The sequence below is a fragment of the Talpa occidentalis genome, unplaced genomic scaffold (genome assembly GCF_014898055.3).
Source record: "Talpa occidentalis isolate TD23 unplaced genomic scaffold, MPIMG_talOcc4v2.1 talOcc4.13, whole genome shotgun sequence".
In the NCBI taxonomy this organism is placed as follows: Eukaryota; Metazoa; Chordata; class Mammalia; order Eulipotyphla; family Talpidae; genus Talpa; species Talpa occidentalis.
The window spans coordinates 19,097,681-19,123,461 of NW_023601322.1; the positions used below are offsets into that span (position 1 = coordinate 19,097,681).

General features: G+C 47.4%; 1 protein-coding gene across 4 annotated transcripts in view; it reads right to left on the bottom strand.

Annotated features, from left to right (window-relative positions):
* Window positions 1-25,781, bottom strand: part of CTIF (cap binding complex dependent translation initiation factor) — a 260,483-nt gene that overhangs the window by 40,282 nt on the left and 194,420 nt on the right. For all 4 annotated transcript variants that reach the window (XM_037508543.2, XM_037508542.2, XM_037508544.2 and 1 more), the window contains one exon: window positions 1,652-1,807. In XM_037508543.2, coding sequence (XP_037364440.1) covers window positions 1,652-1,807 — 156 coding nt within the window. The remainder of the gene's footprint in view (window positions 1-1,651; window positions 1,808-25,781) is intronic.

A 25,781-nucleotide genomic window follows, 5' to 3' on the forward strand; every position in this document is an offset into this window, starting at 1 on the left:
TCTTCACCAACAACTGCCCAGTCTTGAGAAAATCTGAAACAGAGGGCTAGGCCATGCTGACCAAGATGGTGTCCGTCACCACAGTGGCTATGATGCTGAAGTGGGCCCAGCGCATGGACGTAGCAGAGCACGCACCCCGCCATTGGTGGCCCGGCTGAGCATGATATCATTAGAAGCTCACCCAAACAGACTGGTGAAAAGCAAATCCTGCAACATTTTCCTTTAATAAAACAAACAAGCGAATCGAAAGAAACACAGCTCAGCGCCAGCAGTGCAAGGCTTACGGGTGTGTAAAGTGCCAAGGAGGCCCTCTATTCTGGCCCTTGCTGGAACAAGCAGGCTTTCCTATATAGCAATGCTTCAAAACCATTGACAGACACCCCTCCCTCCTCTTAAATTGCTCTAGTGTCTCTGTGTTTCAAAAACACAACAATGTTGCTTGACCCCATAACTCCCCTTTAGCTGACAAGTTCCCTTTTAAAGAAAGGCTAAGACTTGTCCAGACTCAGACCTTCTTCTCTACCAACTCCCCACATGACCCAACATGGCCACTGTGTTCACTGCCCCTGACAGCACAGACCTTTGGCCTTGTCCCGGGATGGTGGCTGGAGGGGACAGTACGTGTGAAGTGTACCCCCCCACCCTCAAGGAGCACTGATGTTTCTTTCCTGTCCTAGGGTCTGTTCTGACCCATGCCCCCCTAGCTTGCCTCCTGGCCACCCCTCCTTTGCCTCTTTGCTGGCTCCTGGCCTCCGCTGCATCTACACCCTCTTTGCACAAGACCCTGTTGGGTCTCAGTCTGACCTACAAGCTTCACATACCGCTCAATCCCATCTTCACACTGACCTCGTCCAGATCTTCAGACATTCCTACCTGAGCAACCTCAGGACAGCTCCCCACGGATGGCCAATAGGCCCCTAAGACTCTGACACCTGGTTTTCATCCCCACTGTGTCTGTCTCTCTTCCAGCTTCCCCCCTTCCAGAAAACGGGGCCACCGGGCTCTGTAAGAAAGGAGTCCTCTCTTCTCTGTAGGGCACCTCAGCTGGTCCTGCTGGTTCTAACTCAGAGATATAACTGGAAGGCAAACAGGTCTCTCCCTCATCACTCTCATGACTGTGCCCTGAGCCACCAACCTCCCACTGGGTGACACTAGCAGCCCCCAAAGAGCCCCCAGCTGCCACATTTGCCCTTCGGGTTCAACCCCTAGAGGGCGTGGGGAACAGCCAGGGCCACCTTCTAAAGTGGGCTGTATTATCTTGTGGGGCAAGGACCCCACTGAGTTCTTACTCCCCAAAAGTTTCTTGTTTATTCTAATTTGTTTCTTTTTCAGATGAAAATTTGAAGGAAAACTTTAAAGAGTAAATACTTTGATGGTAAACCAGTCTGATCAACCACCCATTCATTCAAACAATACCCAGGGTGGGCCTGCCCTCGGAGGGCAGCATCCTAGTGAGCAACGACTTAAGTCTTAAGTTAACAATAATCCCCCCTGGGGTGAGGAGTTATTTCCCTGCATGTTAACTCAAGAAATAAAAACCTGGCTTCAGAGAACAGAAGCACCCGAGTGGGTCCCTCCCTGCCAAGGTTGGAGCGTGTTGGTGGCACAGCCCTGTCGCTCCTGCCACGCCTGGCTGCGACGCCCCTCTTACCTCCCTGAGGCAGGTGTAGATGGGGCAGACCAGCACGCGGAAGGGCTCGCCCGTGCTGCTGCGCATGGCGCCGAACACCTCGCACAGGAAGGTGATGAAGCCCAGCCAGCGCTCCACGTCCTGCTGCTGCAGCTCCTCCCGCACCGTGAAGTCCTTCTGTGGGGGCACAAGACACAGTGTCAGGCTGGCCGGGCGGGGAGGGGCCGGACACCCCCTGCTCTGCCATGGCACCCACTAAGTGTGGGTCTTGGGTAACTGGTAACCTTCATATTCTCAATGAGGAGAGGGCGGGTGACCGTGGCTGAAGCGTGGATGCCAGGGACTCAACAGGGCCACATGCCACTGTACCTTCTCTTCTGCGTTCCCAGATGTGGGCCCCCAGACTGGCCTCACTGACCCCGATATATAAGGTGGGTGCAAAGAGGTGAAGGGAGATGGCACCTCTCCCAGTGTCATCACCTCCCCCATTCGACTCCCTGTGGATGAATTACTTTTTTTTTTTAATCCCCAAATGCTGGCCTCGATGAGCTCCACTACATTGGCCACAAATGCTAGTAATTGGTGGCGGAAGCCCACGTAGGTTCCAGCACCAGGCTAGAGACATAGTTACAGCTGTCTGCAAGGAGCCTAGAGAACAGGAAAATTAGAGGCATTCATTCATTCATTCATTCATTCATCCTCCTTACTGTCCCACTGTGTGCCAGGCCCTGCACTAAGGGCTAGGATAAGGCACGTTCGTGCATAGCAATGATACAAGAGAGAAGGGATTAAAAGCTCTTGGGGGCTTCCAGGTAAAGGGACTTGGGGAACCCAGAGGTGAGTGTTATTACTTTCAACTGGAAATCAGGGCTTGGAAAGAGTTAGGACTGTGCTGTGGGTGTCTGGGGCAGGGGTGTTTCAGGTGGAGAAAAGACAACTTGGGTGAAGGCACAGGCAGGATAGTGTGGGGGTCTGGAAAACAGACAGGTATAACCCAGCATAGGTGCAGTGAAGGAGGAAAACAGAAGGCTGGAGAAGGGAGAGTGGGGCTAGTGTACTGACACCTGTCAAGGAAGGGGGTGGGTGATGGGCACAGCAAGGTGGTGAGGTCATAGAACTGGAAAACTCAAAGATGGGTCCAAGATTCTGGGTGATGTGCCACCAAAAGAAAGAACATGGGAGGGGACTGTGCACAGAAAGGGGCTCAGGTCATCCCATAGTCCAGTACCTCTCCCTACGCTAATTTTTGCTGAGCATTTTCATCGTGCCAGAATCTCTGAATCCCTAGAGATGCCTTGGTTAATACCTGTCCCTTGCGTGTGATCAAAGTGCTATCTAGCAATCTAAAAGGACAGAGGGGCCTCAGCTTCCTCAGCTGCAAAGTTGGGGGTTGGATGAGAAGACCTCTATGAGAAACCCCTCCAGTTCCAGCTTCTAATAAGCTTGAGCCTGGGTCACCGCTTGTAACTACAAGGGTCTCATCAACTTAAAGAGTGTGTGTGTAAAACAGCAGCAGTTACTACGCCAGACAGTGAGCCGAGCACCTTAACTGTAATATTTGATTGTCACATGATTCTATGAGGCAGGTCCCATGATTGACCCATTTTATAGATTCTTCAACTGCGGTTAAAGTAGTTACCCACTTGTCTATGGCTATGTGGCAACAGCAGGGCTGGGATTTGAACCTGGGTCTGCCCACTCTGAGACCAAGATTCCCCTACTCCTCCTTTTTTCAATGATGTTTTTAAATTGGAAAAGTAGCACATCAAAGCCCAGGCTCTTAGTCACTTTCCAAGTCAGAACTTTCCACTAAATCACTTGTCCAGACTGTTCCCTGGAGTCCACTCTTGCTCACAGATCTCACGGGCCTCAGGCTGACCCTCAGGCTTCCTCATTCCCCACTCACTTCCTACTGAAATGTCTACCTGTGCATCACTGTGGTTTGCTTGTGCATGGGGTTAGGTGTGTCTCCCACACTAATGTCTGAGTCAAGGCAGGGCCCCTGGAAGTATCTCCTGGGTTTAGCTAAGTTCTCCAAACGTAGTGGCTCTATACAGCTCCTGGAGCAGATGGCCCCCACAGCAGCTGCCCTGTGCCGGTCGGTGAACCTGTGAATGAATGAATGTCTTTGCCTGCCGCCCCAGAATCTGCAAAGGACCTGGACTGCTGGCCTTGAAATCATGCATTTTCTGGTGGTTCTACCCTTTTTAACCTTTTTTTTATCCCCCTATATCCTTATGTGGTCAGAGCAGGGGCAAGCATAGCCATTCTCATTCTAGAAGGGGGAAACTGAGGCAAAAAGATGAAAAGATTTGACCCAGGTCACCCTGGTACTAGAACTTGAATGAGACCCTAAACCCCTCTAATGGCCCTGCTCGGGGCTAAAGGCTCTCAGCCCTGGTAGCACACTGGAGGCACCTGGAAGAACCTGGAAACCACTGTTGCTTGCACTCCAGCACTGAAAGACTGGTGGGGCTGGGATTCTGGTCATTTTGAAAGCTCCCAGGTGAATCCCCAGTGGGGCACCATGGTCGAGAACCCCCACACCAGCCTTTATTAAGACTGGGAGGCTGTGTCCTCAGGCAAAGTCCTCCGGGGGTAGGAGGAAGTTCCAGGCAGTGCAAACCAAGGAAGAGAATTTAAAAAGATGATTACATCTATTCAAAGAACTGTACTCAACTCAGATCTCTCCTGATAATTGGCATTGAGAGAGGACTCTGTTTTGGGCTAGCAAAATTCACTAGAAGGCTGAGCTAAATATTGCAATATTGGCTGCCAAATATTGGAAATTGAACTTGGAATGTGCACATGAAGGCACCCACCCGTGTGAGGTCTGAGAAGGAGATTGTGATTACCTCAGCAGACGCCACACGATTCCAAGGGTGACCCACATGGCTGACACCAAAACCATACAGAACCTTCTTTTCTCAAAGGTAGAAAAAGCTATATGGCGTCGATGGAAAAATCATGCAGGGTTGAAAAGGGGAGCATTAACTGGTAGGCCCAACAGAAATGTGTTACTCTGCAAACGTTAACTAGACTAAACCAGAAATAAATAAAAAACCCAAGTACAAAACATGGGCTTTTATGTCTGAGAGAAGAACAACATGGAAGCTGTGGCATGTAGAAAGGCATGAGAAAGGGAGGATCCTGATGAGGAATGTAGGAAAACCCAACAAAGGGTCAGGAAAAGACAAAATTTACAGGGCGACCATGATCTGAGGCAAAAACAACAAAGGGGTGGGGGGAAGGAGAGTCAAAAGAGCATGAGGAAGGGCACAAAAGATGTTGGTGATGGGTCATAGGGGCTACGGTGGTAGGAGAAGTAGGAGGGCTACACCTGAGGGGGGAATAATGAGGTAGGAAAATAAATTACCAATAAAAAAGCCCTTTGGCTGATATGAAGTATGACTGGGAGCAAGAGAAAAGTCAGTGGAAATTAAACACCAACAGCAAAATGAAAATGCGAATTGGAGGCAGTAAGGGACAGAAGGAATAGTGCAGGAAAAGGAATTCATAAGACAAGCTTGGAAAATGATGAGAAAGCTGAAGACAAAAAGAGACGAAGAAAGAAGAAAATGACAGCAACGATGAAAGTGAACATCTAACTGAGGAGCTGTGCAGGTTTTCAAAAAGGTTCAGAATTCATGGAACAAAGAGACCAGAGAGGAAAAACTTTAAGTTGAAAACAAACAAATAAACAAAACCAAACAAAAGAGAACTGACTCTTCAAGTTGAAAAGGGTTCACAGTGTTCCCACCATTTATGCTTAGCAGGAAATTTTTTTTTTTTAATTTGACGGAAAAGGAAAAATTCTAAAAACAGCTATAAGGGAAAAAACGCTGGGCCTCTTACAAGGGAAGTAAAATAGGGTTGGTCTTATACTTCTGTATTTGATAAAATTCAGAGACATCGAGGCGACATCTTAATATGTTCGGGGGGAAAAAGAACACACCCAGCTATGAGTGACAGCAGGAGAAAGACATTTTACATAAGCAAATGTTTTTAAAAATCCCACCTACATGCTTATCTTTTAAAAAATTAAATGGTACAGCTGCCATGGAAAAACAGTATGGTGATTCCTCAAAAAATTAAAAATAGAATTACCATATGATTCAACATTTCTACTTCTGGGTATGGAGCCAAAAAATTGAAGGCAGCATTTTGAAGAGATCTGTACACTTGTATCACAGCAGCACGATTCAGAAAAGCCAAGAGATGGGAGCAACCCAAGTTACTCCACTGATGGATGAATGGACAAACAAAATGCCGTCCATACATGCAATGCAATAGCATTTAGTCTTAACAAGGGAGGAGATTCTGACACATGCCACTGCATGAATGAACCACAAGGACACTTTCCCCTACACTAAGGGAAATATGCCAGTCACAGAAAGACAAATATTCTCTGGTTCCACTTATATGAGTAGCTACGGTGTCAAATTCAGAGATAGAAAGTAGAATGGTGATTGCCACAGGCTGGGGAGAGAGGGAAATGAGTTGTTTTAATGGGCTACAGTTTCAGTTTTGCAGGATGAAAAAGTTTTGGAAACTGGTTGCATAATTATGAGATTATATTTAACATGACTGGACTAGACACATTGAAATGGTTGGGATGGTACCTTTCATGTTATGTATTTTTTTTTAATCACAATTGAAAGTAAATAAAAATTATTTAAATTTTATTTTTATATTCCCCATAAAATTACAACCCCCTTATTTTGACCCCAATCCCACCCCCCATAGAGTGTCTCTGGTTCATAGTTGTTTGTTGATTTTGATATTTTCTTTCTTATAGTTATTCTTTTTCCTGGTCCCTTATTTAAGTTTTCTAGATTCCTGCTATGAGTGAGACCATCCAGTATTTTTCTTTTTCTTTCTGGCTTATTTTGCTGAGCATGATCCCTTCCAGCTCCATCCATGTTGAATTAAAAACTTGCTCAAATGTATGTCCCAGTCAACAAAATGTATTACTCAACTCTGAAGAAATCACACTGCAAACGGAACAAAAGTGAAAACTGAAACCAGGTGGCTTTAGGCGGCTAAATCAAAATAAGTAATTACAATTTTGGTTATAAGATTCAGTCAAAAGTCAGAAATAATCCTTCCAAGAGAAGATATTTCATTTCATTTCATTTCATTTATTTATTTATTTATAAAAAAAGAGATCTATCTATCTATCTATCTATCTATCTATCTATCTATCTATCTATCTATCTATCTATCTATCTATCTATCTATCTGTTTATACAAGCACTGGGTACAGTCAGAAGCACGGGACGGTGAGAGAATTCACCAGAGCCAGAGCAGAGCAGGCAGACTGACGAAGTACACTGCTGAGGGGAGCAGCGGGCGCGGCAGGAGAGGTCTGCGCGCCATGTGGGACCCTCGCCCGGTGTCTGGGGATTGAACCAGCGCTGCAAAGGCTGCGGGCAGCCTCGCAGCCCAGCGCTCAACCGCTGTGCCACCGGGGAGGCCCAGATATTTCATTTTAAAATGTGATTTGGACAAGAATTTCAGAGTAATGGTGACTTAGTAAACCAAGATTAAAATAAAAAGACCGACATATACTGATGGAAGGAGAGAGAAGATTGTAAAGCACACAACAGTTTGTAACTTTGATCATAAGGATTCATGGGTTATTGCTTTTATTTAAGTGTCACAGAGAAATAGAAATTCAAGTATGTATTTAAAAAGATTGAAAGTAAACACTAGTTACCATTAGCAGAATTGAAAAGAGGATGCATAAATTAAATGGGTGGGTAAAAATAATTGTGGGCAAATGAAAAGGAAATTAAAGTACGAGTAAAATCAAACTAGTTTTTAAGACAACAATCATTAAAATATATAAAGCAAAACTACTGAAATATAAGAAAAAATACGATAGTGTGGTGAAATGAGACCACTAGCATTCTGCGGTCAAATAAATGAACAAATATGAATAACTAACATGATTTAAATAATGCAATTAATAAGGCAAAATTGAAACTGTTCTCAATGTAAGTGTGAGTCTACTGTACATTTTAAAACATAAATTTTACAGGTTACATACTTGGACTAAGAGTTAAGAACAATTGAAAAAAATAGCCAATAACTTGGATGTTTACAGGTATTCTCTCAAAGAAAGATGGAATAAAATGGAATCCTATATACAATATAGATTACTTAGGATATAAAGAGCTATAAAAACTTGTGGGATGTGGTCAAAACTATAATGAAAGGTAAATTTATAACCCTAACCATTTTGGCTATTAAAAAAGGAAAGCACATATATCATCTAGACCTATGCTGTTCTGGATGGAGTCACTAGCCACATGTGCTGGTGAGAGCTTGGCATGGGGCTCCATAAGCTGAGAGGTGTTGTTAGTGTAAAATAGACACTAGTTTTCAAACAATATGAACAAAAGAATATAAAAAGTCTTATATTTTTAAAATACTGATTACATGTTGACATTTTGGACATGCTGGGTAAAGCAAAACATATGACCACATTTTAAATTATAGATGTGGATCACATTATACATGTATTGGATAGTTTTAATCTATACATTCAATTAAAAAATTTAAAAAACACCAATAATTAAGGAAATATATGAAAGGACATAATATGAATAAAGCCAGAAATTAATAAATTAGAAAACAGAGAAAGGAAGTTATATATAAAATCAAGAAAGAAGTAGGAATAAAATTAGAACTACAAATAAACAGATATAGAGTACATAAAAAACTCTATTATTGATAATTTGGTAAAGATGATGAGAAGGGTGATTTTTTAGAAAATAAATATCACTAAACTTTAATAAAAAATATTAAAAGCCAGACAAACTGAAATGGATGAAATGAAAAGTTCTGAAAGAATTAACTATTACAAGGAGGTCTCCAAATTTACCAGTTTGATAGGTAAGTTGATTCCAATTTTCAAAATATTATATGACTGCTCTGCTATGCAAACTGATCCAGAACAGAGAAAGGTAAGCTTTTCCAGTTCCTTATTACTTAAATCTCAAAATGATAGTAAATCACAAATGAGGAAGTCTCCGGACTAATCTTTCTAATATGAATAAAAGTGAAATTCCTAAGTAAAATACTAACAAAGAGATCCATTATAACCAGTAGATTTTATCTCAGAAAGGCCAGGATGATTTAGTAGCAGGAAATCTATAAAGGTAATAAATTACATCAATAGACCTGATTGAAAAACAGCAGCAACATCCATGACCTAAGGAAAGAGGTAAAACAATGTGATATAATTATATATATATATATCATATCTGTACACCAAAAACCCAAGTCTTTAATAAATGTTAGAATTAACAAGAAAGTTTAGTAAATAAGTAATTGATAAAAGAGCACCGAGAAGCAAAATTGATATAAAAATTCAACAGCTTTTTTAGGACAGGATTAATTGTGAGATATTTTAATGCACAAAAAATCATTCAGTAAATCAGTAAAAATTCTTAAGTGACATTAAGAAATGTGCAAGATTTCCATGAAGAAAATGGTAAAACTAAACTGAGAGATCTTGGAGAAAATCTTAAAGAAATGAAGGAAAAAAAAAATCTTTTATGGGTAGACTGCAGTATAAAGATGGTAATTCTTGAAATTATTCACAGGTTTAACAACAATTTGTACCCCACACTCCAATGAGAACTTTTGAAGGAAAAGGTGGAATGGAGACTTGAAAAAAAAAAAGACCCCAAAAGTATTTTGAAAGAATGGGAAATAACTAAAATCAAAAACACAACAAGATTGGAAAGACTTTTTACTACTTTTCACCTATCTTGAAGCTCTAATAATGAAAAGGGCGTGAAATTGACATAAGAATGGCCAGCTAGATCAGAGAGTCCAGAAACATATTTGGCATCAATAAGGGTTTATCACGTGGCATGGGGCAAAGGAAACATTATTCACTCAAGTGATGGTGCAGGGACAGCTGTCTAAGTATGGGGGGGAGAGGAAGGGGCGTAATTTAGAGTCTTCCTTCACACTCGGCCCTAAAATGAATTCCAGATAGGATAACGAGATAAGTATTTTAAAAAGTCAAGAGACAAACCATAAAACTTGAAAAAGATTGAATTGAATGTTGATGAAATTTACGTTTGAAGAAGGACTTTCTCCATTATCAAAATAGGAATGCGGCAAAATATTACAGAACACAGAAGACAACTGATATGCTAGGAAATATAACTGCAATGAATGGGACCAAGGGTAACAGGCTTAATACATAAATAGCTTGCTCAACTTTGTAAACAAATAAATAAAAATATCATTTCTACTTGATTAGCAAAGTTTAAAGCCTGTAATTGCCAGTGCTGGTGAGGATGTAGAAAGATAGGCCCTCTTATCTACAGGCAGTGTAAATTGGCATCGCTTTCCTGAAAAATCTTAAAATAAGCCTTACAAGTGTTCTTATTGTTTGATCTAGTAATTGCACTTCTGGATAATTATCATAAGGAAATAATTAAAAGTAACAGGAAAAATAAGTTTAATGCATATGAAAATTGAACCACCAAAGCATCCAACAATAGGGAAATGATTAAGAAAATGATGATTCATGCCCCATTAAAAATCATGTTTATGAGAAGTTTGTAACAGAATGGGGAAACAGCTCACGTTAAGTGAAAAAAGCAAAAGCAAAATTGTGTGTACTATCTCATTTCAACCATGAAGAATTTTTTTAAATGAAAAAGATGTTTTTTAATGTTAACCATCGCTGTTTCTCAGTAGTGGGATTATGGGTGACCTGTATTTTCATTTTTTATTATTTTCTGATTTGCCTATTTTTCTGGGAACATTTCATTTTATAATCAGAAAATGTTTGGCAAGTTGTGACCTTTTTCACTGATTTTTTTTGGATGAGGACAGTGGAACTCCTGGCACGGTTGAAGGGTTCGGGCGATCTCACTAGTAGATGGGGAAATAGGCTATGAATATACCCAGCCCTGGGGCTACCAGAAAGTAGCCTGTGTGTCTCTTCTGGGAGGCACAGATACTGAAGGCTGCCAACTCTTCTTTGGAGAAGGAGTTCTTTTCTGCCAACTGAAACCAGGCATGCCCTGGGTCCAGCCTCTTGCATCCAGAATCAGCAAGGGCCTCAGATTGAGGGAAGCCATTTTAAAGCCTTATATTTGGCTCCAGGTTCTCCTCTGACTGGCACACTCCCTCCCAGCAACCCTCAGTGCCTTTCCCCAAACTTTAAGGCGACCATTTAAGCCCTGTTTCCTGCCTAAAACTATTTATTGACGTACTGCTATTTCCTGAACCGGCCACATCAATACCCCAGAAAGCCATTCAGTGTCTCAGGTTTTTCAAGGCATGCTGGGAAATTCTTCCAGCACTGGATAACCACATGAACGCTGGCTAGATCGAGTCCTGTGGTCAAGCCCCAAACAGCTGCCTACGGGTGGGGGATGGGGGTGAGGGGGGATGCCCCCACTCCTGGCACAACGGTCACAGTCTTCAGAAACTCCCGAAGTAGATGGGCAGTCACACCAAGGACTGCAAACTCACCATAATTTCTTTCTTTCTCTTTTAAAGCACTGGATGGAGGGAAACCTGCCCATCCATATTCTACATCCCCAGTGACTCTGGTTTGTTTCTGTGCGGAGAGGTGGCTACTGCCGCCACTTCCCCAGTGGGGAGGAGAAAGTACACCTCTATTTAGCGCTGGCAGAAAGTTGCTTTTTCCTTGAGAAGTTGGGATGTGAAGTGGAAAGGATGGGCAGTGGGGAGCTGGTGGGAGCCGGGCAGCAGTGAGTTGGGCCCAGCCCCATTGGTTGGAGGGCTTAAGAGCATGACAGATTCTTTATACAGGAGAGAGGAAAGCAATTTCCAAATAGATGGTGCTTTATTTTTTGTCTGGCTCCAATTTTTTACTTCCTTCGTGTTTCTGCTCCTGTGTCAACTCTTCAGCGAGGTCTCTCTTAGCGGCCCCTCTAAAATGGCAGTCCAGGGCCCCTCATCCTGACCCTGCCATAGTGTCCTCCCAGCTCTTATCACCTATATCAGGTCCTACACTTGTTGATGGTCTGACCCTTTGCTAGAAAAAAACTTTCTGCAGGTCAGCAGTCTTGTCTGCTCCCTTGCTATGACCTGACTCACTGCAGGTGCTGAGTGAACACGTGTGTGTCAATGGTTAACTTTTCCATGACAAGTGGTTGGGCAACTCTTCTCTAAGAGACCAGCCAGTTCAGAGAGAATGGGCTATGACCAGCCTTGGAATGATCTAAGACTTGAGGATGGAGAGTCAGTGTGTTTGCCAGGTCACCTCTTCTTCCCTCGGGGGCTATCACTGCACTCCCAGTCTCCCCTACCTGTGCCGACACTGCTCCCCATTCCACGGCTACTCTGGGAGAAAGTTGCTTTTTCCTTGAGAAGTTGGGATGTGACATGGAAGGGATGGGCAGTGGGGAGCTGGTGGGAACATTTGTTTCACTTTTATGGAGAACATGTTCACCATAGCTCCTTTGCTTACTTGAGACTTTTTCTCTTCTCAAGGTTGTTTCATCAAGGCTATGCCATTCTGCCACTCGTTGGTGGCACAGTAGGGTCCCCTGTGATTTTCATTTCACTCCTCAGCTTTCAGCCTCCCTTTCAGTTCTGAACTGCTCCCAACTTTGGGCATGTCCTTTCCCACCCTAGGCTGGACATCCCCTGAGTAGCACTGATCTCCCCAGCCCATCATCTGGACACCTACATCATCTGGCCACATGATGCCAAAGCCTGGTCATGCCACTTCCCCACTCTGCTCTGCCCCCCGACACTGTGAGATGCTATTCTTGGTTGCAAGTGACAAAACTCTCTCAAGCTAGCTTGAGCAGACAAGGCCTGCACTGGCCGACTCGAGTGGGGCCTCCGAGGAAACAGTGGTCTACAGGCTCCAATAACACTGCAAGGCCTGGCCTCCCTGCTCCTGACTCTGCCTATCTTACCTTTGACTTGCCTGTTGACCACTTTCTCTCCCCCCAGGGTCCCAGAGTCTATCATAATGGCTCCTTGAGTCAAAAGGAGATAGACACCCCTCTTGCCCAGCGTCCAACCTACAAATCTCAGGGAAGAATTCTAATTGGCCCTGCTGTCACAGGACTACCCCTTGGCTTAAGCACTGGGATGTGGAAATGGGGTTCCTTGATTGCTCAGACCCAGGTGATGTGGCCAATTCACAGGTCTGCCTTTTCTTGGGATTTTGCTTGGTGCCCAAAGTTGCTGCTGGTTAAGCTAAATGTGGAGTCAGGCAGGGAGCCTCTCACCAGACAAAAGTCTTGGTCTGAGGATATCTTCTGAAAACAGTAGGCAGACATTGTGGCCAGATTAGCATAACCAGCTAGACCACCTTGACAGGAAGTTAAGTGTAAAGCAAAGACTAAAGGTAGGATGTTTTGATCAGCAGCAGCAGCAATAGAGCCCCCAAGCAACAGCCCCTATTCACTCTCCCAGAGCTTGTGCCAGATAATTCTGCAAGCCCAATCCACATCCCCACCAAGCACATTCCTCCACACATTCCTCCACAGATTTGCCCATCTTCCCTGAATCTGATACCAAATAAATGTGAGACTGGCCGCAAATTGGCGCTTTATCTCCAGAGATGTAGCCCCTCTAGGCCTAGCTCTCTCTCTCTCACTACTTGGACTTTGAGTTATTTTTCCTCTGTCCCATGCTGCTCCCAAGGTTGCTGCCCCACGAGGCGATAGTGGGGTGGGGCCCTGAGACAGCTTTCCAGGTGGCATGCAGAAATGACAGCCACCCACTGCAAACACAGAGCCTGGCCAGGGACCACCAGGGGGACTTTTGCACTTGCCTGAAACTCTTCTGAGCACTCAGTCAAGCTACATGCAAGCCATAATAGCTGTCCAAAAGAATGAAGAAAGAGAGTGACATTACAGGGATGATCTTGACTCTGCTCTAATCAATAGATGTGACAATCATGTTCCAAATGCCAACTCTTTATCATTTACAATAAAAAAAATTCACTGGTGATCTTCTCTGTGACCACTGCTTCATGGTACTGTGGCTGAGAATGTGTTCTCCCTGGCACTGTCTCCAAATAACGGGGCATATACTATGGCTCGGAACAGCCATCAGCCACTTCCAGTTGAATCTGGAACATTCTGGAGACATTTCCCAAGCTTCTCAGTGTGTGAACAACCAGAATATCTCTGTTGGCAAAATCAGGTCAGGTAGGCTCAGCTCTGCTGATCTGCTGGAGGGTGGGGGAAGCGGCACTGGGGCGCCATGGGGAGAAACTGAGAAGTTGGACTGATTCAGTGGTAACTCTGTCTCACACTTAGGCAGGCGTGAAGCCTCATTCTCAGGCAAGGGGGAGCCAGCACCCGCTCTGCCTATGGCCTTGAAAAGCCCTGAGAAGAGGCTGGAAGTTTTCCTTTCTGCATGAGTAGGAAGAGAGGGTTATATCATCTGACACAGCGGTGAGCAAGCAGGAAGGCCTCTGGGGGGCTGACGGGGTGCTCAGGTACCACTCACCAGGTACAGGTAAGGTGAGTGGGAGTGCTGAAGTTCCCAGGCCTAGGGCAGCCCTCAGTGACCAGACACCTCGTAGACTATGCTGGTGTTGTCACCCTGGCCTCTGCTGCCTGCTTGGTCTGGGTGGAAAAGTATCACCAATATTTCACAGGTGCTACCAACTCTGTCCACACAGCATCTTAGACTAGAGGGTGATCGTCAGGGATCTGACCAGTCTCCTGAGGTTGGTAGGGCTGGAACCCAGATCTCCCAGTGCTCTTAGTGCTCATTCTCCCTTCCCCTCTCCCCCAAACCCTCTGAATGAAAAGCTCCTCCTGTAGGCAGGGTAGCTGCCCACCTCTGTTCTGCACATCCCTCTGGGCTCCCCTGAAGAACAGGGCCCAGAGTGGGCCCTGCTAAATTGGGATCCCTCCCTGCCTGGTTGTCATCCTACTGGCTAGAGAATGACCTGGGCTCAAGGTGGGTATTCACCAGGGTCTGCCAAGGCACAGTAAGTCTTATCCATTTTACTGTGCATGGGGGAAGGGACATACTCTTGACGGCTTCCACTGGAGGAGCAGCCAACTGTGTAACAGGGCAAGTTATTGAGAGACCATTGACCGGCACTGTCTGTGTCTGTGTCCTCATCCGTAAAATGGAAAGAGAAGACCCGACCTGCATCACAAGTTCAATGAAGCAATGGAGCGACAAAGCAGATGTGAAGCCTTAAGAGCCCTCCATAGATAGAAAAGGGTTGTGATGCTGAAATTATGTGACTGGAAAAATGAAGCTCACAGTGGACAAGTGTCCTGCCCAGGGGAAAGTGGGAGCTGAGGCCTGGATATGGTCTATCCAGCTTTAATTTTTAGACCCTGTGTCTTGAACTTCTGCCAGGAACAGCTTCTACCATGAGGGTTGGTCTCCTCCTCCAGGCAGAAATGCTGTCCTGGATCCCACTGCTCTCCCCGGGCCAGGCTACATTCTGGAAGCAATTGGAAACTGAAGACTTGTGAAATCCTACTTTCATTGAGCAGCCCCATTACTTCTGAAACTGTCTGGAAGACTGGTGGTAAAAATAGATGATTACACAGGCGTTATTAAACTATTTATAGAATTTGAGAAAACCCCTTGAAATGCTCACGAAAAGATTTGGCCTATAATGGGGATTCCAGAATGACTCAGCCTGAAGTCCCAATCCAACAGCGACTTTGAACTTTGCCACAGATGCAGTCTTCAAAAATCACATTAACATTTATGGGGCATTATTCCTCAGGGAAGCTGTAATGGGGTACGCACATCTTTTATCAAGCTGTATCTCAAAACGTTTTTTGGATGACAGTTAAGCAGCAGCTGGGGCTGGGGCACGTGGAAGGAAGCTGGGAATGAGGATACAAGGGGATGTGGGTTTGTGGAAGTCCAAAATTTGTGTCTCTGAAATGGGGATCCCAGCTCGTGCCTTGCCTCTGGAAATTGTATGTGGTTATGAAGGTGCAATTGCCATGCCTGCTTTGTCTGAAAAGACATGGATTGAAGCTCTTTGCACTAGGCTTTGTCCTGCAATATGCCGCTTCATTCAGTCCCACCTATCTGGACTTGATGTCTGCTTAGTGCCCAGCTCTGCAGGGATGGGGGTGGCCTTGAAGGAAGCACTCAGGCCCTCTCCATGAGCTCTGAGCTCCAGGCTGCAGACCAGATGGCCCTTGCATTTCCAGGGAGCCTGGGGCCACCTGTGGGGGTGGATCACGGGCACTAGGTAGGCAGAGTCTGAGCACCTAGATTCTAGGCAGAGCCCTTCTGCTGGGTCTGTTTCCCATGGTTGAGGATATGCCTGAAATCAAGTTTGAATACAGTAACTTTGCTGCTAAAAATGGGTTGGAAAATCACTGGTATGTTGAGAGTAAGCTCAACAATGAGCTCAAAAGTCAGACTCCCACCCAGCCCTCAGACATGGACAAACCCTGAGACCTCTCTCAGACTGACATTCCCCATGGAGGCAGGGCAACAGGGTTAGATGCCATGAGAATGAAAATGGCTGGGCGAGGGGTGATGCTCAGGGATGTCTGACCCTTCATGCTTCCCTGGCCTTTTCAAGTCAGGACCAGGGACATCCAGGGTAGCTGTGATGGGTTAGCCTGTCTGACTTCCCTTTCCTTGGCTGGTGTGTGGTGGGAGTTAGAACTGGGCAAGGTGATGGCTTCTATATGGAGGGGAGGGAGCAAAGTGGATGCTGTTGACCTCAGGTGACTGGGAAAGAGTGACCTGGGGGAGAGATGAGATGGCCACAGCTGCACAGAACACTCCACTGGGGGCTGGTGTTCTGGCTAGCACCAGATGTTGGAGATATTGTATTTTCTTGACTATACTGGGGGTATTTTCAGTATCTAAGTCTCTTGGTACTGTCTTACTCCTTTGGATTTTGTAGAATGTTGAGTTGGGTATAAAACACTAGTTTGGGGCCTCCCCTGGTGGCACAGGCGGTTGAGCACCGCTCTGTGAAGCTGTCCGCAGTCTCTGCAGCGCTGGTTCGATCCTGGCCGGCCGGTAAGGGTCCCACATGGAGCTTCAGGCCTCTCCTGTTGCGCCCGCTGCTCCTCTCAGCAGTGTATTTCCTCAGTCTGCCTGTTCTGTTCCCCGCTCTGTCTCTGATGAGTACTCTCACCCTCCTGCGCATCTGGCCTGTACCCTGGTTCTTGTATAAATAAATAAAATAAATCTTTAAAAAAAATTAAAACATTACTTTGGGGACTCATTGATTTGACTTGAGGGGAAGCCTTTGGGATATTTCTGATGGGTATGTTCACTGCGAGATACTAGGAGAGCTGGGGAAGAAGAATCTGTTCTCCACACATACAAGGTGCTACCATTACCCCCACTAGGCATCTCTCACCAGGGCTGGGGACATGCCTCTGACCCTTGAGAAGCTGCCTCACATGCTCATTCCTTAGCTCTTGGACTTCTTGTCTTCTCCTCCCAAAGACCTCCTGCTTTTTCTATATAGATCATGCTGCCCGTCTCATGCCGCTCTCATGCTGCCCGTCACTGGACCTTGTTTGCCCTTCTTCATAGCCCACACAATTTCCAATTATGCACACTGGGTTTTAAGATCACGGCCTGCCTCTCCCACGCTGTACTGTGCCTTGTGGGCCTCTATGCACCAGTCACAGCCCTCCTACCCTCACCCCCAAGTTGTGGAAACCCCCAAATTTCAGAAATTTCCAAATGTCTGCTGGGGGTAAATCATTCCTAGCTGAGAGTCACAGCCAAGAACAACCACCTTGTATCCTTCATTCCCACCCCCGCTGGCACAATTTCTTAGGGATAGTAAGATTCAGAGGCACTTGAATAACTCAGGGCAACAATGCTGTGAGACCCCACTGCCAGGCCCCTGCAGGGATCCCCCGACCGGCTTTAGGAATCTGGGGATGTGCAGGTCACCCCAACGAGCTACTTCACCAGACCTGGAATGGAACTCATGCTCACTTGGCGTGCACCCACTGTGGTGCATCTAACTTGCCCCTGCATCTGTCCTACACGGCCAGTTCCCTTCTTGTGAATTAGGGACACAGAAATATAGTTTTAAAAAGAGCACAAGCCCTTATGTGTGATGAACCCAAAACCCAAGAGGGTAAAAATAAAGCTTGGGCCCTGGAACGGACAGCTCTGTGCTTAGGTTGTGATGTCATCACTGCAAGCAAATGATCTTTCATCAGTCTGACTGTATTTTTAAATGTGAACAGCTTAGCACACTTAACACTACTTATTTGGGGGTGCTTTGGACAACAGATAATTCAACTGCATTTACCAGATGACACTGACAAATACCTCCCACGCCAATGTCCCCAGATAAAAATAACACCAGCTTGCTCACAGGTCTGCAGAAAGGAAGGGCAGGAGGCTGGAGGTACCAATTGTGTCTGGCACCTCCTTGGCCCCCCTCCTGGCCCCCGCGAGCGGGCTCTGCTGAAAGCGGAGGAAGTGTGAGCCAGGTGACATGTGATGCTCTGCCCACCACAGAAGGCTCTGCTTCCTCGGCAAACACCCAAGGACAGTGCAGGGAACACTGTGTGAGCTTGGGCAAGTCACTCGGCCTTGCTGAGCTCCATTTGGAGAATGGGTTCACACCATGCACCCTTTTACCTCTCACAGCCACTGTGGTATTCTGGCCCTAGCATGCCATAGTTCCTGAGGTCTCCCCATTAGCACCACATCCTTAGGATAAGGCTCTGTTTCTTCAGAAACTCTCCAGTTGAAGCACAAGGGGAAACATCAACTATAAACATGCTGGCATAGTTTGAAACTTGCCCACAAATGCCACCACAGGACTTAAGGCAGGTAGGGCTTGAAGGGGGGAAATCAGGGATAGCTTAGATGCTCTGCATGAAGTAGTGCTATGGGAAATCATCTATAAGCGTGGTTGATCACAGAGGCCTTGGCCCCTTTTTCAACAATTGCACATTGTCATAATGCCAGGAAATGGTATATATGGAGGTTAATGACCTGGGAGAAGTTAGGTTGAGGGAGATGCTCAGGCCCACCAGTAGGACAGGGAACCATGTAGGGTCACAGGGGTGTTGGTGGAAAACGGTGGTTATCTGGGTGCTGAGGGCAGTGTTCCTGCTCTGATGACCTCCCACCATCAACCTCCCACCATCAACTAAGTCATGGTTGGATATGACGTCCCTCAAGGAGAAGGCAACCCTGCCAGCTAGGGATCAAAACACTTGGTTAGGAAAAATGCCACCTGCTTCCAAAACATGGCTTCTTCCTAATGTAAAGTAGTATCAGGTGAAGTCAGCCCAGGAAGTAAGGGCAATACTAACCACTTTGTTTTCTGTGTTCTGTCAGGCATCCCCACCCATTGTAGGTTGGAACCTACAACCATTGACCACCCATCCATCCACCCCTCCCTTCATCCAAAGAGATCTATGGGTCTGACTGTAAAGTCATTTCTCCATCCACGCATCCATTCCTCCACCTGCAGATGTTTGTGGGTCGACTCTCAGGTGCTGACTTTAACATGACACCCACCCATCCCTCCACCCACCCCCATTCTTGCTCCTTCTTCCCTCACTCCCCATCTCCTTCCACAGATGTTTGTCAGTCTCCTCATTGTCAGGCCTGAGTCTAACGCAGGATACACAAGACCCGGGGGGAAGAAACGTCCTAAGCTGCATTCTGAGATCTGCCGAACTATCAGGAAAGCCTAGGAGAGTTCTGACAAACTCTGGGTTTGACAGGCATCTCCAGAGGGCATCGGCTTCAATCCCACCTGCTTTCAATCATCTTGGGTGGTTTGTAAAGCTGTCCCATTTTAAAAGCTATTCTGGGAAGAATGTCCCCTAACTTTCCTCTGCTTCCAAGTTTTCTTTCTACCCACCACACCAAGCAGTTGTCTACTCAAAGGTCAAGGCCCTTGACATTTCCAGAGAGTCTCATCTCTGGAACCCACCTCCTTCTGGTCTAAACAACACCCCCCGACCCCGCCCCTCCACACACACACTACAGAGCCTGGGAGCCTGTGGAGGCTGGGTTTGTGGAGTGGTTAAAATCTAGGTCACATCTTGCCTTCCCAGCTCAAAACCTTCTGAAGTTCCCATTCTGTTCAGAGCAGATGCAGTGTCCTCAGGGCAGATCCCTGCATAATCCGCAGCTCTGACCTGACATCCTGGCAAAATTCCCCACGCTGCTCCCCTCCTTCTCCCTGCCCCTGCCCCTCCCTTGTAGTTCCTCATTCCTGCCTCAGCGCCTTTGCACTCCTGGTGTCTTTTGCCTATGACATTCCCTCAGTGCTGCTTGGCTCACTCCTTCGGTCTACCCAAAGGTCACCTTCACAAGCCCTTTCCTAAGCATCATGCTTAAACCTGTACCCCGAGACAGACCCTGCTCCCTCTTCTGCCCAATCCTCTCATTATTTACTGATGATCCATCATCTTAGTGATCACTGCCCCCGCCACTAGAATGTAAGTTACACGAGGGCCAGCTCTTCAGTTGGTTTTGTTCACTGCTGAATCCCATTATCACCTAAAGCCCAGCCCAGTGCCTGTTCATTGAATGGCAAATGAGCAAAGTTGCCCAAATTTTTGTTAGCAGTTTAGAAACGGACCCGGGAAACGAGGCTAAGAGCACCAGGCAGCAAAAGTCAAGTACCCAGTGAGGGCGCAGACAGGCCACAGCAGCAGGGGCCACTGGAGAGGGATCCGAGGAGAAAGGATTCCAGGAAGTCTGGGAACGCGGGTGGCATACAGACAGGAGGGCCTGGGCCGAGCCACTCGCAGAGAAGCCGGGGAGACGAGCCCGCAGTAATAAGAGTCACGGGGGAGACAGGCAGTCTCCCGGGAGGTGGGAACGGTGGGCTCAAAGTGCCCCTCCTCCGGCGATGTGAGCAAGCCACCAGCGCGCTCCAACTTTGAGTGGAAGAGACGCCTTCCCGGGGAGGCCCTCGCCAGCCGGCATGGGGGTGGGGAGGTAGGAAGCCGGACTCTTTCCTCGGGGTCTCTCCCAGCTGCCCACAAACAGCATGGAAGAGCACCTTTGGGAAGAAGACCTAGATTCTAGGCCCCCCTCTCCTTTGATCCTACGGGAAGGCAAACCCCAACCCTTCTCAGACCTCAGTCTCCTTATCTGGCCAGAGTGTGACCCTCACACTCTGACTGGCCAGCAATGCAGAAAACCCGTGGAGTTACCTGTGGACAGGTGCCACGCTTTGGCCTGGCACCAGCCTTCTCTGGCTGAAGCCATGGTGTAGGGTTTGTACGGCGCCTCTCCCTCCTCCCCAGGTCTGCTTGTGACCTCAAAGACAGAGGAGTGACATTCCCAGGAGGTCTGCTCCAGGAACCAAGACTCTCCTGGGCAGACGATGTGTGCGGGTAGACAGGTGCGGGGGCTAAAGAGAGCAGAGATTGGGGGAAGCTGGCTGGACGAGAGCCCAGGGCCCTCCAGAAGGAGAAGGTATAATTGGGAACACCGGGAGGTGGGCCAGCCCACAGGAGCCACCAGGAGGACGTGTTCCCCCGCACAGACTTGATCTATGACGTGCCTCTCCGATTTCCAGGGTGGCTACTGGAGGCGCCCTTGGCTCCAGCCGGGCGGGGTCTGAAGTGGAACTTCAGAGCTGGAGTTGGCTGCATTCCTCTGAAATCCCCGGCCTCTGAGAATGAAAGCTGCCGGTCACGTCCTCCCCTTGCACGTCTGCTCCTCCGTGAGAGACCTGGCCCCTCCAGCTCCCTGCACTTTCTCAGTCTTTCAGGAAATGTCTCCAAGCCTGGTGAGGTACATGTATCCTGGGGGTGGGGAGGGGATGGCTGTGCTGGGTCTTAGCCAAAGGGTTCTGTGGGGCCTCCTGTCGGACTTGGCAGACTGCCTCCTGATGACTCAAAGCTGCTGGTCGTCCCCTACCCACAACACCCCCCTAGAACTCAGGGGTCCAGAAACAGCCTCCCCTAAGGCCCCAGGCAGCACCTTGGCCATGCCTCCGCAAGGGATCTTTGTTCACATTCCCCCATCTGCTGCAACTTCCTCTATATTTAACCTTTGGCCAAGTGACCCTGAGCAAGCTACTTCCCCAGTCTGAGTCTTGAACAGGAGGAGCCAGACTCATGACCTCATGTCCTAGCTCTGTCCTTTCAGCCTTGGGGAAAGGTGACACATTCTTCAAATTTCACCCCTTTCCCAGGACTGGGAATGAGAGCAGGAACTCATTCTATGTCTGCCCCTTCTCTGACATGTATTGGGCAGCATTGGGCACTGAGGCACTTCATAACTGGGGACCACACCTCGTTCCACCTTCTTAGAACATTCTCCTGCCAACCTGCCAAAGACTTTGTCACCTCTGAACCCCTCTGAGCATGACTGAACACCTCAGTCATAAAGCCTTGTGCATATATGACTTATTTCCTCGCCAGATTAGGAATTCTAGAGCAACCAAAGCAACAAGTTTGATTTTGGTGTTCTGAGGATGGAATGCAACTTATCAGTAGGTTACCTCTTTTAATCTTTACAATATTCCCAGAGCAGAGGCACTGTGATTGTCCCCATTTTACAGAAAAGAAAAGTCCTAGGTCATGGGAGGTTAAAGGTACCCTGACTGGGCCTCCCCTGGTGGAGCAGGTGGTTGAGCGCAGAGTTGTGAAGCTGTCTGCAGCCTCTGCAGCACAGGTTCAATCCCGGCCGGCTGGCAAGAATCTCACATGGCGCAGCAGACCTCTCCTGTCTCACCTGCTGCTCCCCTCAGCAGTGCATTTCGTCAGTCTGCCTGTTCTGTTCCCCACTCTGTCTCTGGTGAATCCTCTCACCCTCCTGCACCTCTGGCCTGTACCCCGGTTCTTGTATAAATAAATAATCTTTTTTTTTTTTTTTTTTAAAAAGGAAGATATCCTGACCAAGGTTGAGGTTGTAGGTGGCGAAGTTGACACTGGAAGCCTGGGAGGGTGGGCTATAGCATCTATGCTTATAACCACTGGCCCACAGTGTGCTTCTCACAAAGATATCTAATCTTTCTAACAGAGACCACAGCTTCCTGACAGCAAAAGCCAGCTCTTGATTTTCACTTTTTCTTTTACACAGCCCCTTTGGATATTTTTTGTGTTTCCAGATACATATTATAATCAGCTTTCTAGTTTCTACCCAAAAACCTGCTGGAATTTCTACCGGGACTGTACTGACTGTAGAGAGCAGTTTGGGAAGAACTGACGTCTGAACAGTATTGAGTCTTCTGATCCATGAACATGGTACTTCTCTGGTCTATCCTTGACTGTGCCTCCCCCAGGGCTTTGTAAAGACCTAGACACATGGTATTAGTACAAGTGAAATGAACAGAATCAAAACACAAATATCTTTCACTATTATCCCAAGTCAAGTCCAGCTGAATTATTAATAGCATTGAGAGTGTGTATGGAGTCCCAGTGTTTCACTAAACCTTTCACACGCATTATTTCATTACTGCCCCCTTCAACCAACTCTATAGAGTTATTATCCTGCCCACTTTACCAACCAGTAGACCAAGGTCCAGAGAGATTCAGAAACCAAGATCACATGACTAGTAAACGACAGAGCTGAGATCCAAATCCAGGCCTGTGGGGCTCCTCATTTCTTGTTATAGTCCACCATGTTGTAGGAAAATAAAAATCAGCTAATATATCCTCTAACCCAAAGAAAATGATCTGGGGCTTTTCAGTGGCTCAATGCAGAAGTAATGGAGGGGCAGACTGGAGTGACTGTGCTAAGGGAGCATCCGTTTGGCGGCTGTGGGGCTGTATGTCTGCCAGCACCCTTCCACACCCACACACGTACACCCACTCTCAGCCACCTGCCCCGTGCTCTGTACAGGGGGTGGGTGGATGTGGGTGCTTTAGTAGTGACTACGCAGGCTCCTTCACAGCCCATCCCAAAGCCATCAAGCCTGCATCTATTTCAGCCTTGTTAGCATCTGTGCCTACTTTTGGCCTGAACCTCAGGGGGACAATGAGCTCCCCCTCACCTGTGCAGTAGTATAAGTGCTTCCTTTTATTTTTCCTGTAGCAGCTGTCCAAGGGGGCCCACCTTCCTGATTTTTATCTGTCCTGACAGCAGTCATACCCTGCCTCTCGTGGACATAGAGGTCTTATCTGCAAAGGCTGTCCCTGTGCTTTCCTCGCTGCCCCCTCGACCTCCTCCAGCTCTGTGAGTTCTTGGCCGCCACCAGGTGGGACAGGTGTGCAGGCAAGCAGGGAAAGGGCTCCAGGTGTGGTACTGGGATGCTCAGTGAAGCGGGAGGCACATAGGCACAGGTCGCTGTTGGTCCTGAGAGGTGTTCCATGGCCTCAGGCCCTTTAGTCACAAGACAGTGAGGGCTAGGCCTCCCCCAAAATGTGTGGAGCTGGCTTTTCCCAAATATGTATCACCTTGGCATGTGGAGTAAGTGTCAATGGAGACCCTTTGGGCCTCCAGAGAAACTGTAACCACTACCTTAAAGAATGAAGATCATCCAGATTTAACGTGTTTTCTTTTTCTTTAAATCAGGGACTCCTATCTTAGGTCAGGGCAAACATCCAGGGCATCTGCCTTTGTTATAGAGTCATTCTTCTCCTTGCGTGAGACCCTTCCTCTCTCCTTGATGCCCCAGGCCCCTCTCCCATTCTTTAGCTCAGGAATAAAAACCCTCAGTCTATCTCATTTACTCTAGAACCTATAACCATGGGCCTCCCTGGTGGCTCAAGGGGTTAATATGCAACCTATGAAGCTGTCCACAGCCTCTGCAGCACAAGTTCGATCCCCCAGCTGGCCAGGGGGCTACCCACACAGCGCAGCAGAACTTGCCTGTCTTGCCCACTGCTCCCCTCAGCAGTATATTTCGGTCAGTCTGCCTGTTCTGTTCCCCACTCTGTCTCTGGTGGATCCTCTCACCCCCTGCACCTATGGCCTGTACCCCAGCTCTTGTATGCATAAGTAGGTAAATCTTAGAAAAAAAAAAGAACCTACAGCCATGTAAGGCCTCTGTCCACATGTAATTAAATTTGTTTTTTTTTCTCCTACCCATGCATGTGATATTGTTTGCTCAATTAGCCCAAGAAGAATCCATAAGGACAGGGAATTTTACCCTTTTACCCCTATCTGAGGAAACTGAGGCTGAAGAGGACCTACCCAGAGTCTTCCTAAGAAGGAACAAGACCTGGACCCTGAATCCTCTTTAGGGCCATACTACTCTTTACACTGATGGGCAAAGCTGGGGTCCCCTGGTTTTGGGTCTTCCTTCTGTAAAGATACAAAAACAACCAAATCCCCCATGTGTGCCCCCCCCCCCAACTAAAGGTCAGAGGCTCAGTCACCCACCTGTGCCCTGAGAGTTATCTCTTAGAGACTTTGAGTAGTGGGAGCTCCCAGCTGGGGTGAGAGTGGCTCTCCCAGCAGCATTTTATGGGCAGGGTGTCTGGCTCACCCTCACCTCCGGCTGAGATCCCACCCTCTCCAGCAGGAGAGGTGATAAAGACAAAAGTGAAATGCACTGAGCTGCCAGGCCTTCCAGCCCTGTTTGCCACTTTTTGCCAGGCGCCTCCAGGGCACAGAGAGTGTGGGGCGTTGGGGCAGTAGGGGTGGCAGCAGAGAAAATACCATTTATAGATTAAGTTGTGAGCCCTTAATCTATACTGCGAATGTCCTTTGAAAGAAAGACAGTGTGCAGCCAGGTGTGGGCTGTCTGGATCGGGCTGCACGCAACTGTGGCATGTAATCCACATGCACCTGCCCCTTCCTCCTTCCCAGGGGGAGAAGACTCACTCTGAGAGGAGACAGACCTGGAGACCCAGAGGGTGGCTTCTCATGGTCCCCGCGGCAACACTGGGTTTTGGGGCAACTGCCAGAGTGAAAGTAGTTCAGGCCTAGAGACTGTGTGGAGCATAAAACCCTGTGCGGATGGACTGTTATGGGAAAAGGCCTAGGTGCCTCAAGGTTCTCTCCTGAGAGATATGAGTCCCCTCCCTGACTTCCTGCCTCCTTCTCTTCCGCCCCTTCCCCATCAGTACTTAAGATGTGAACCGATGTGACCACACTTGGTCAGCCTGGGCCATTCCTCTGCCTGTGACCCTCACAAACAGTAAAAGGGGGGTGTGGGTGTGGGTCTCACTCATCTGTCTCTAGCAGGCAGGCACCCCTCACAGCTGCTCCCAGAGCCTTGAAAGGCACTGCTGTCATCAGACAAAGGTCCCGCCCCTGCCTCAAT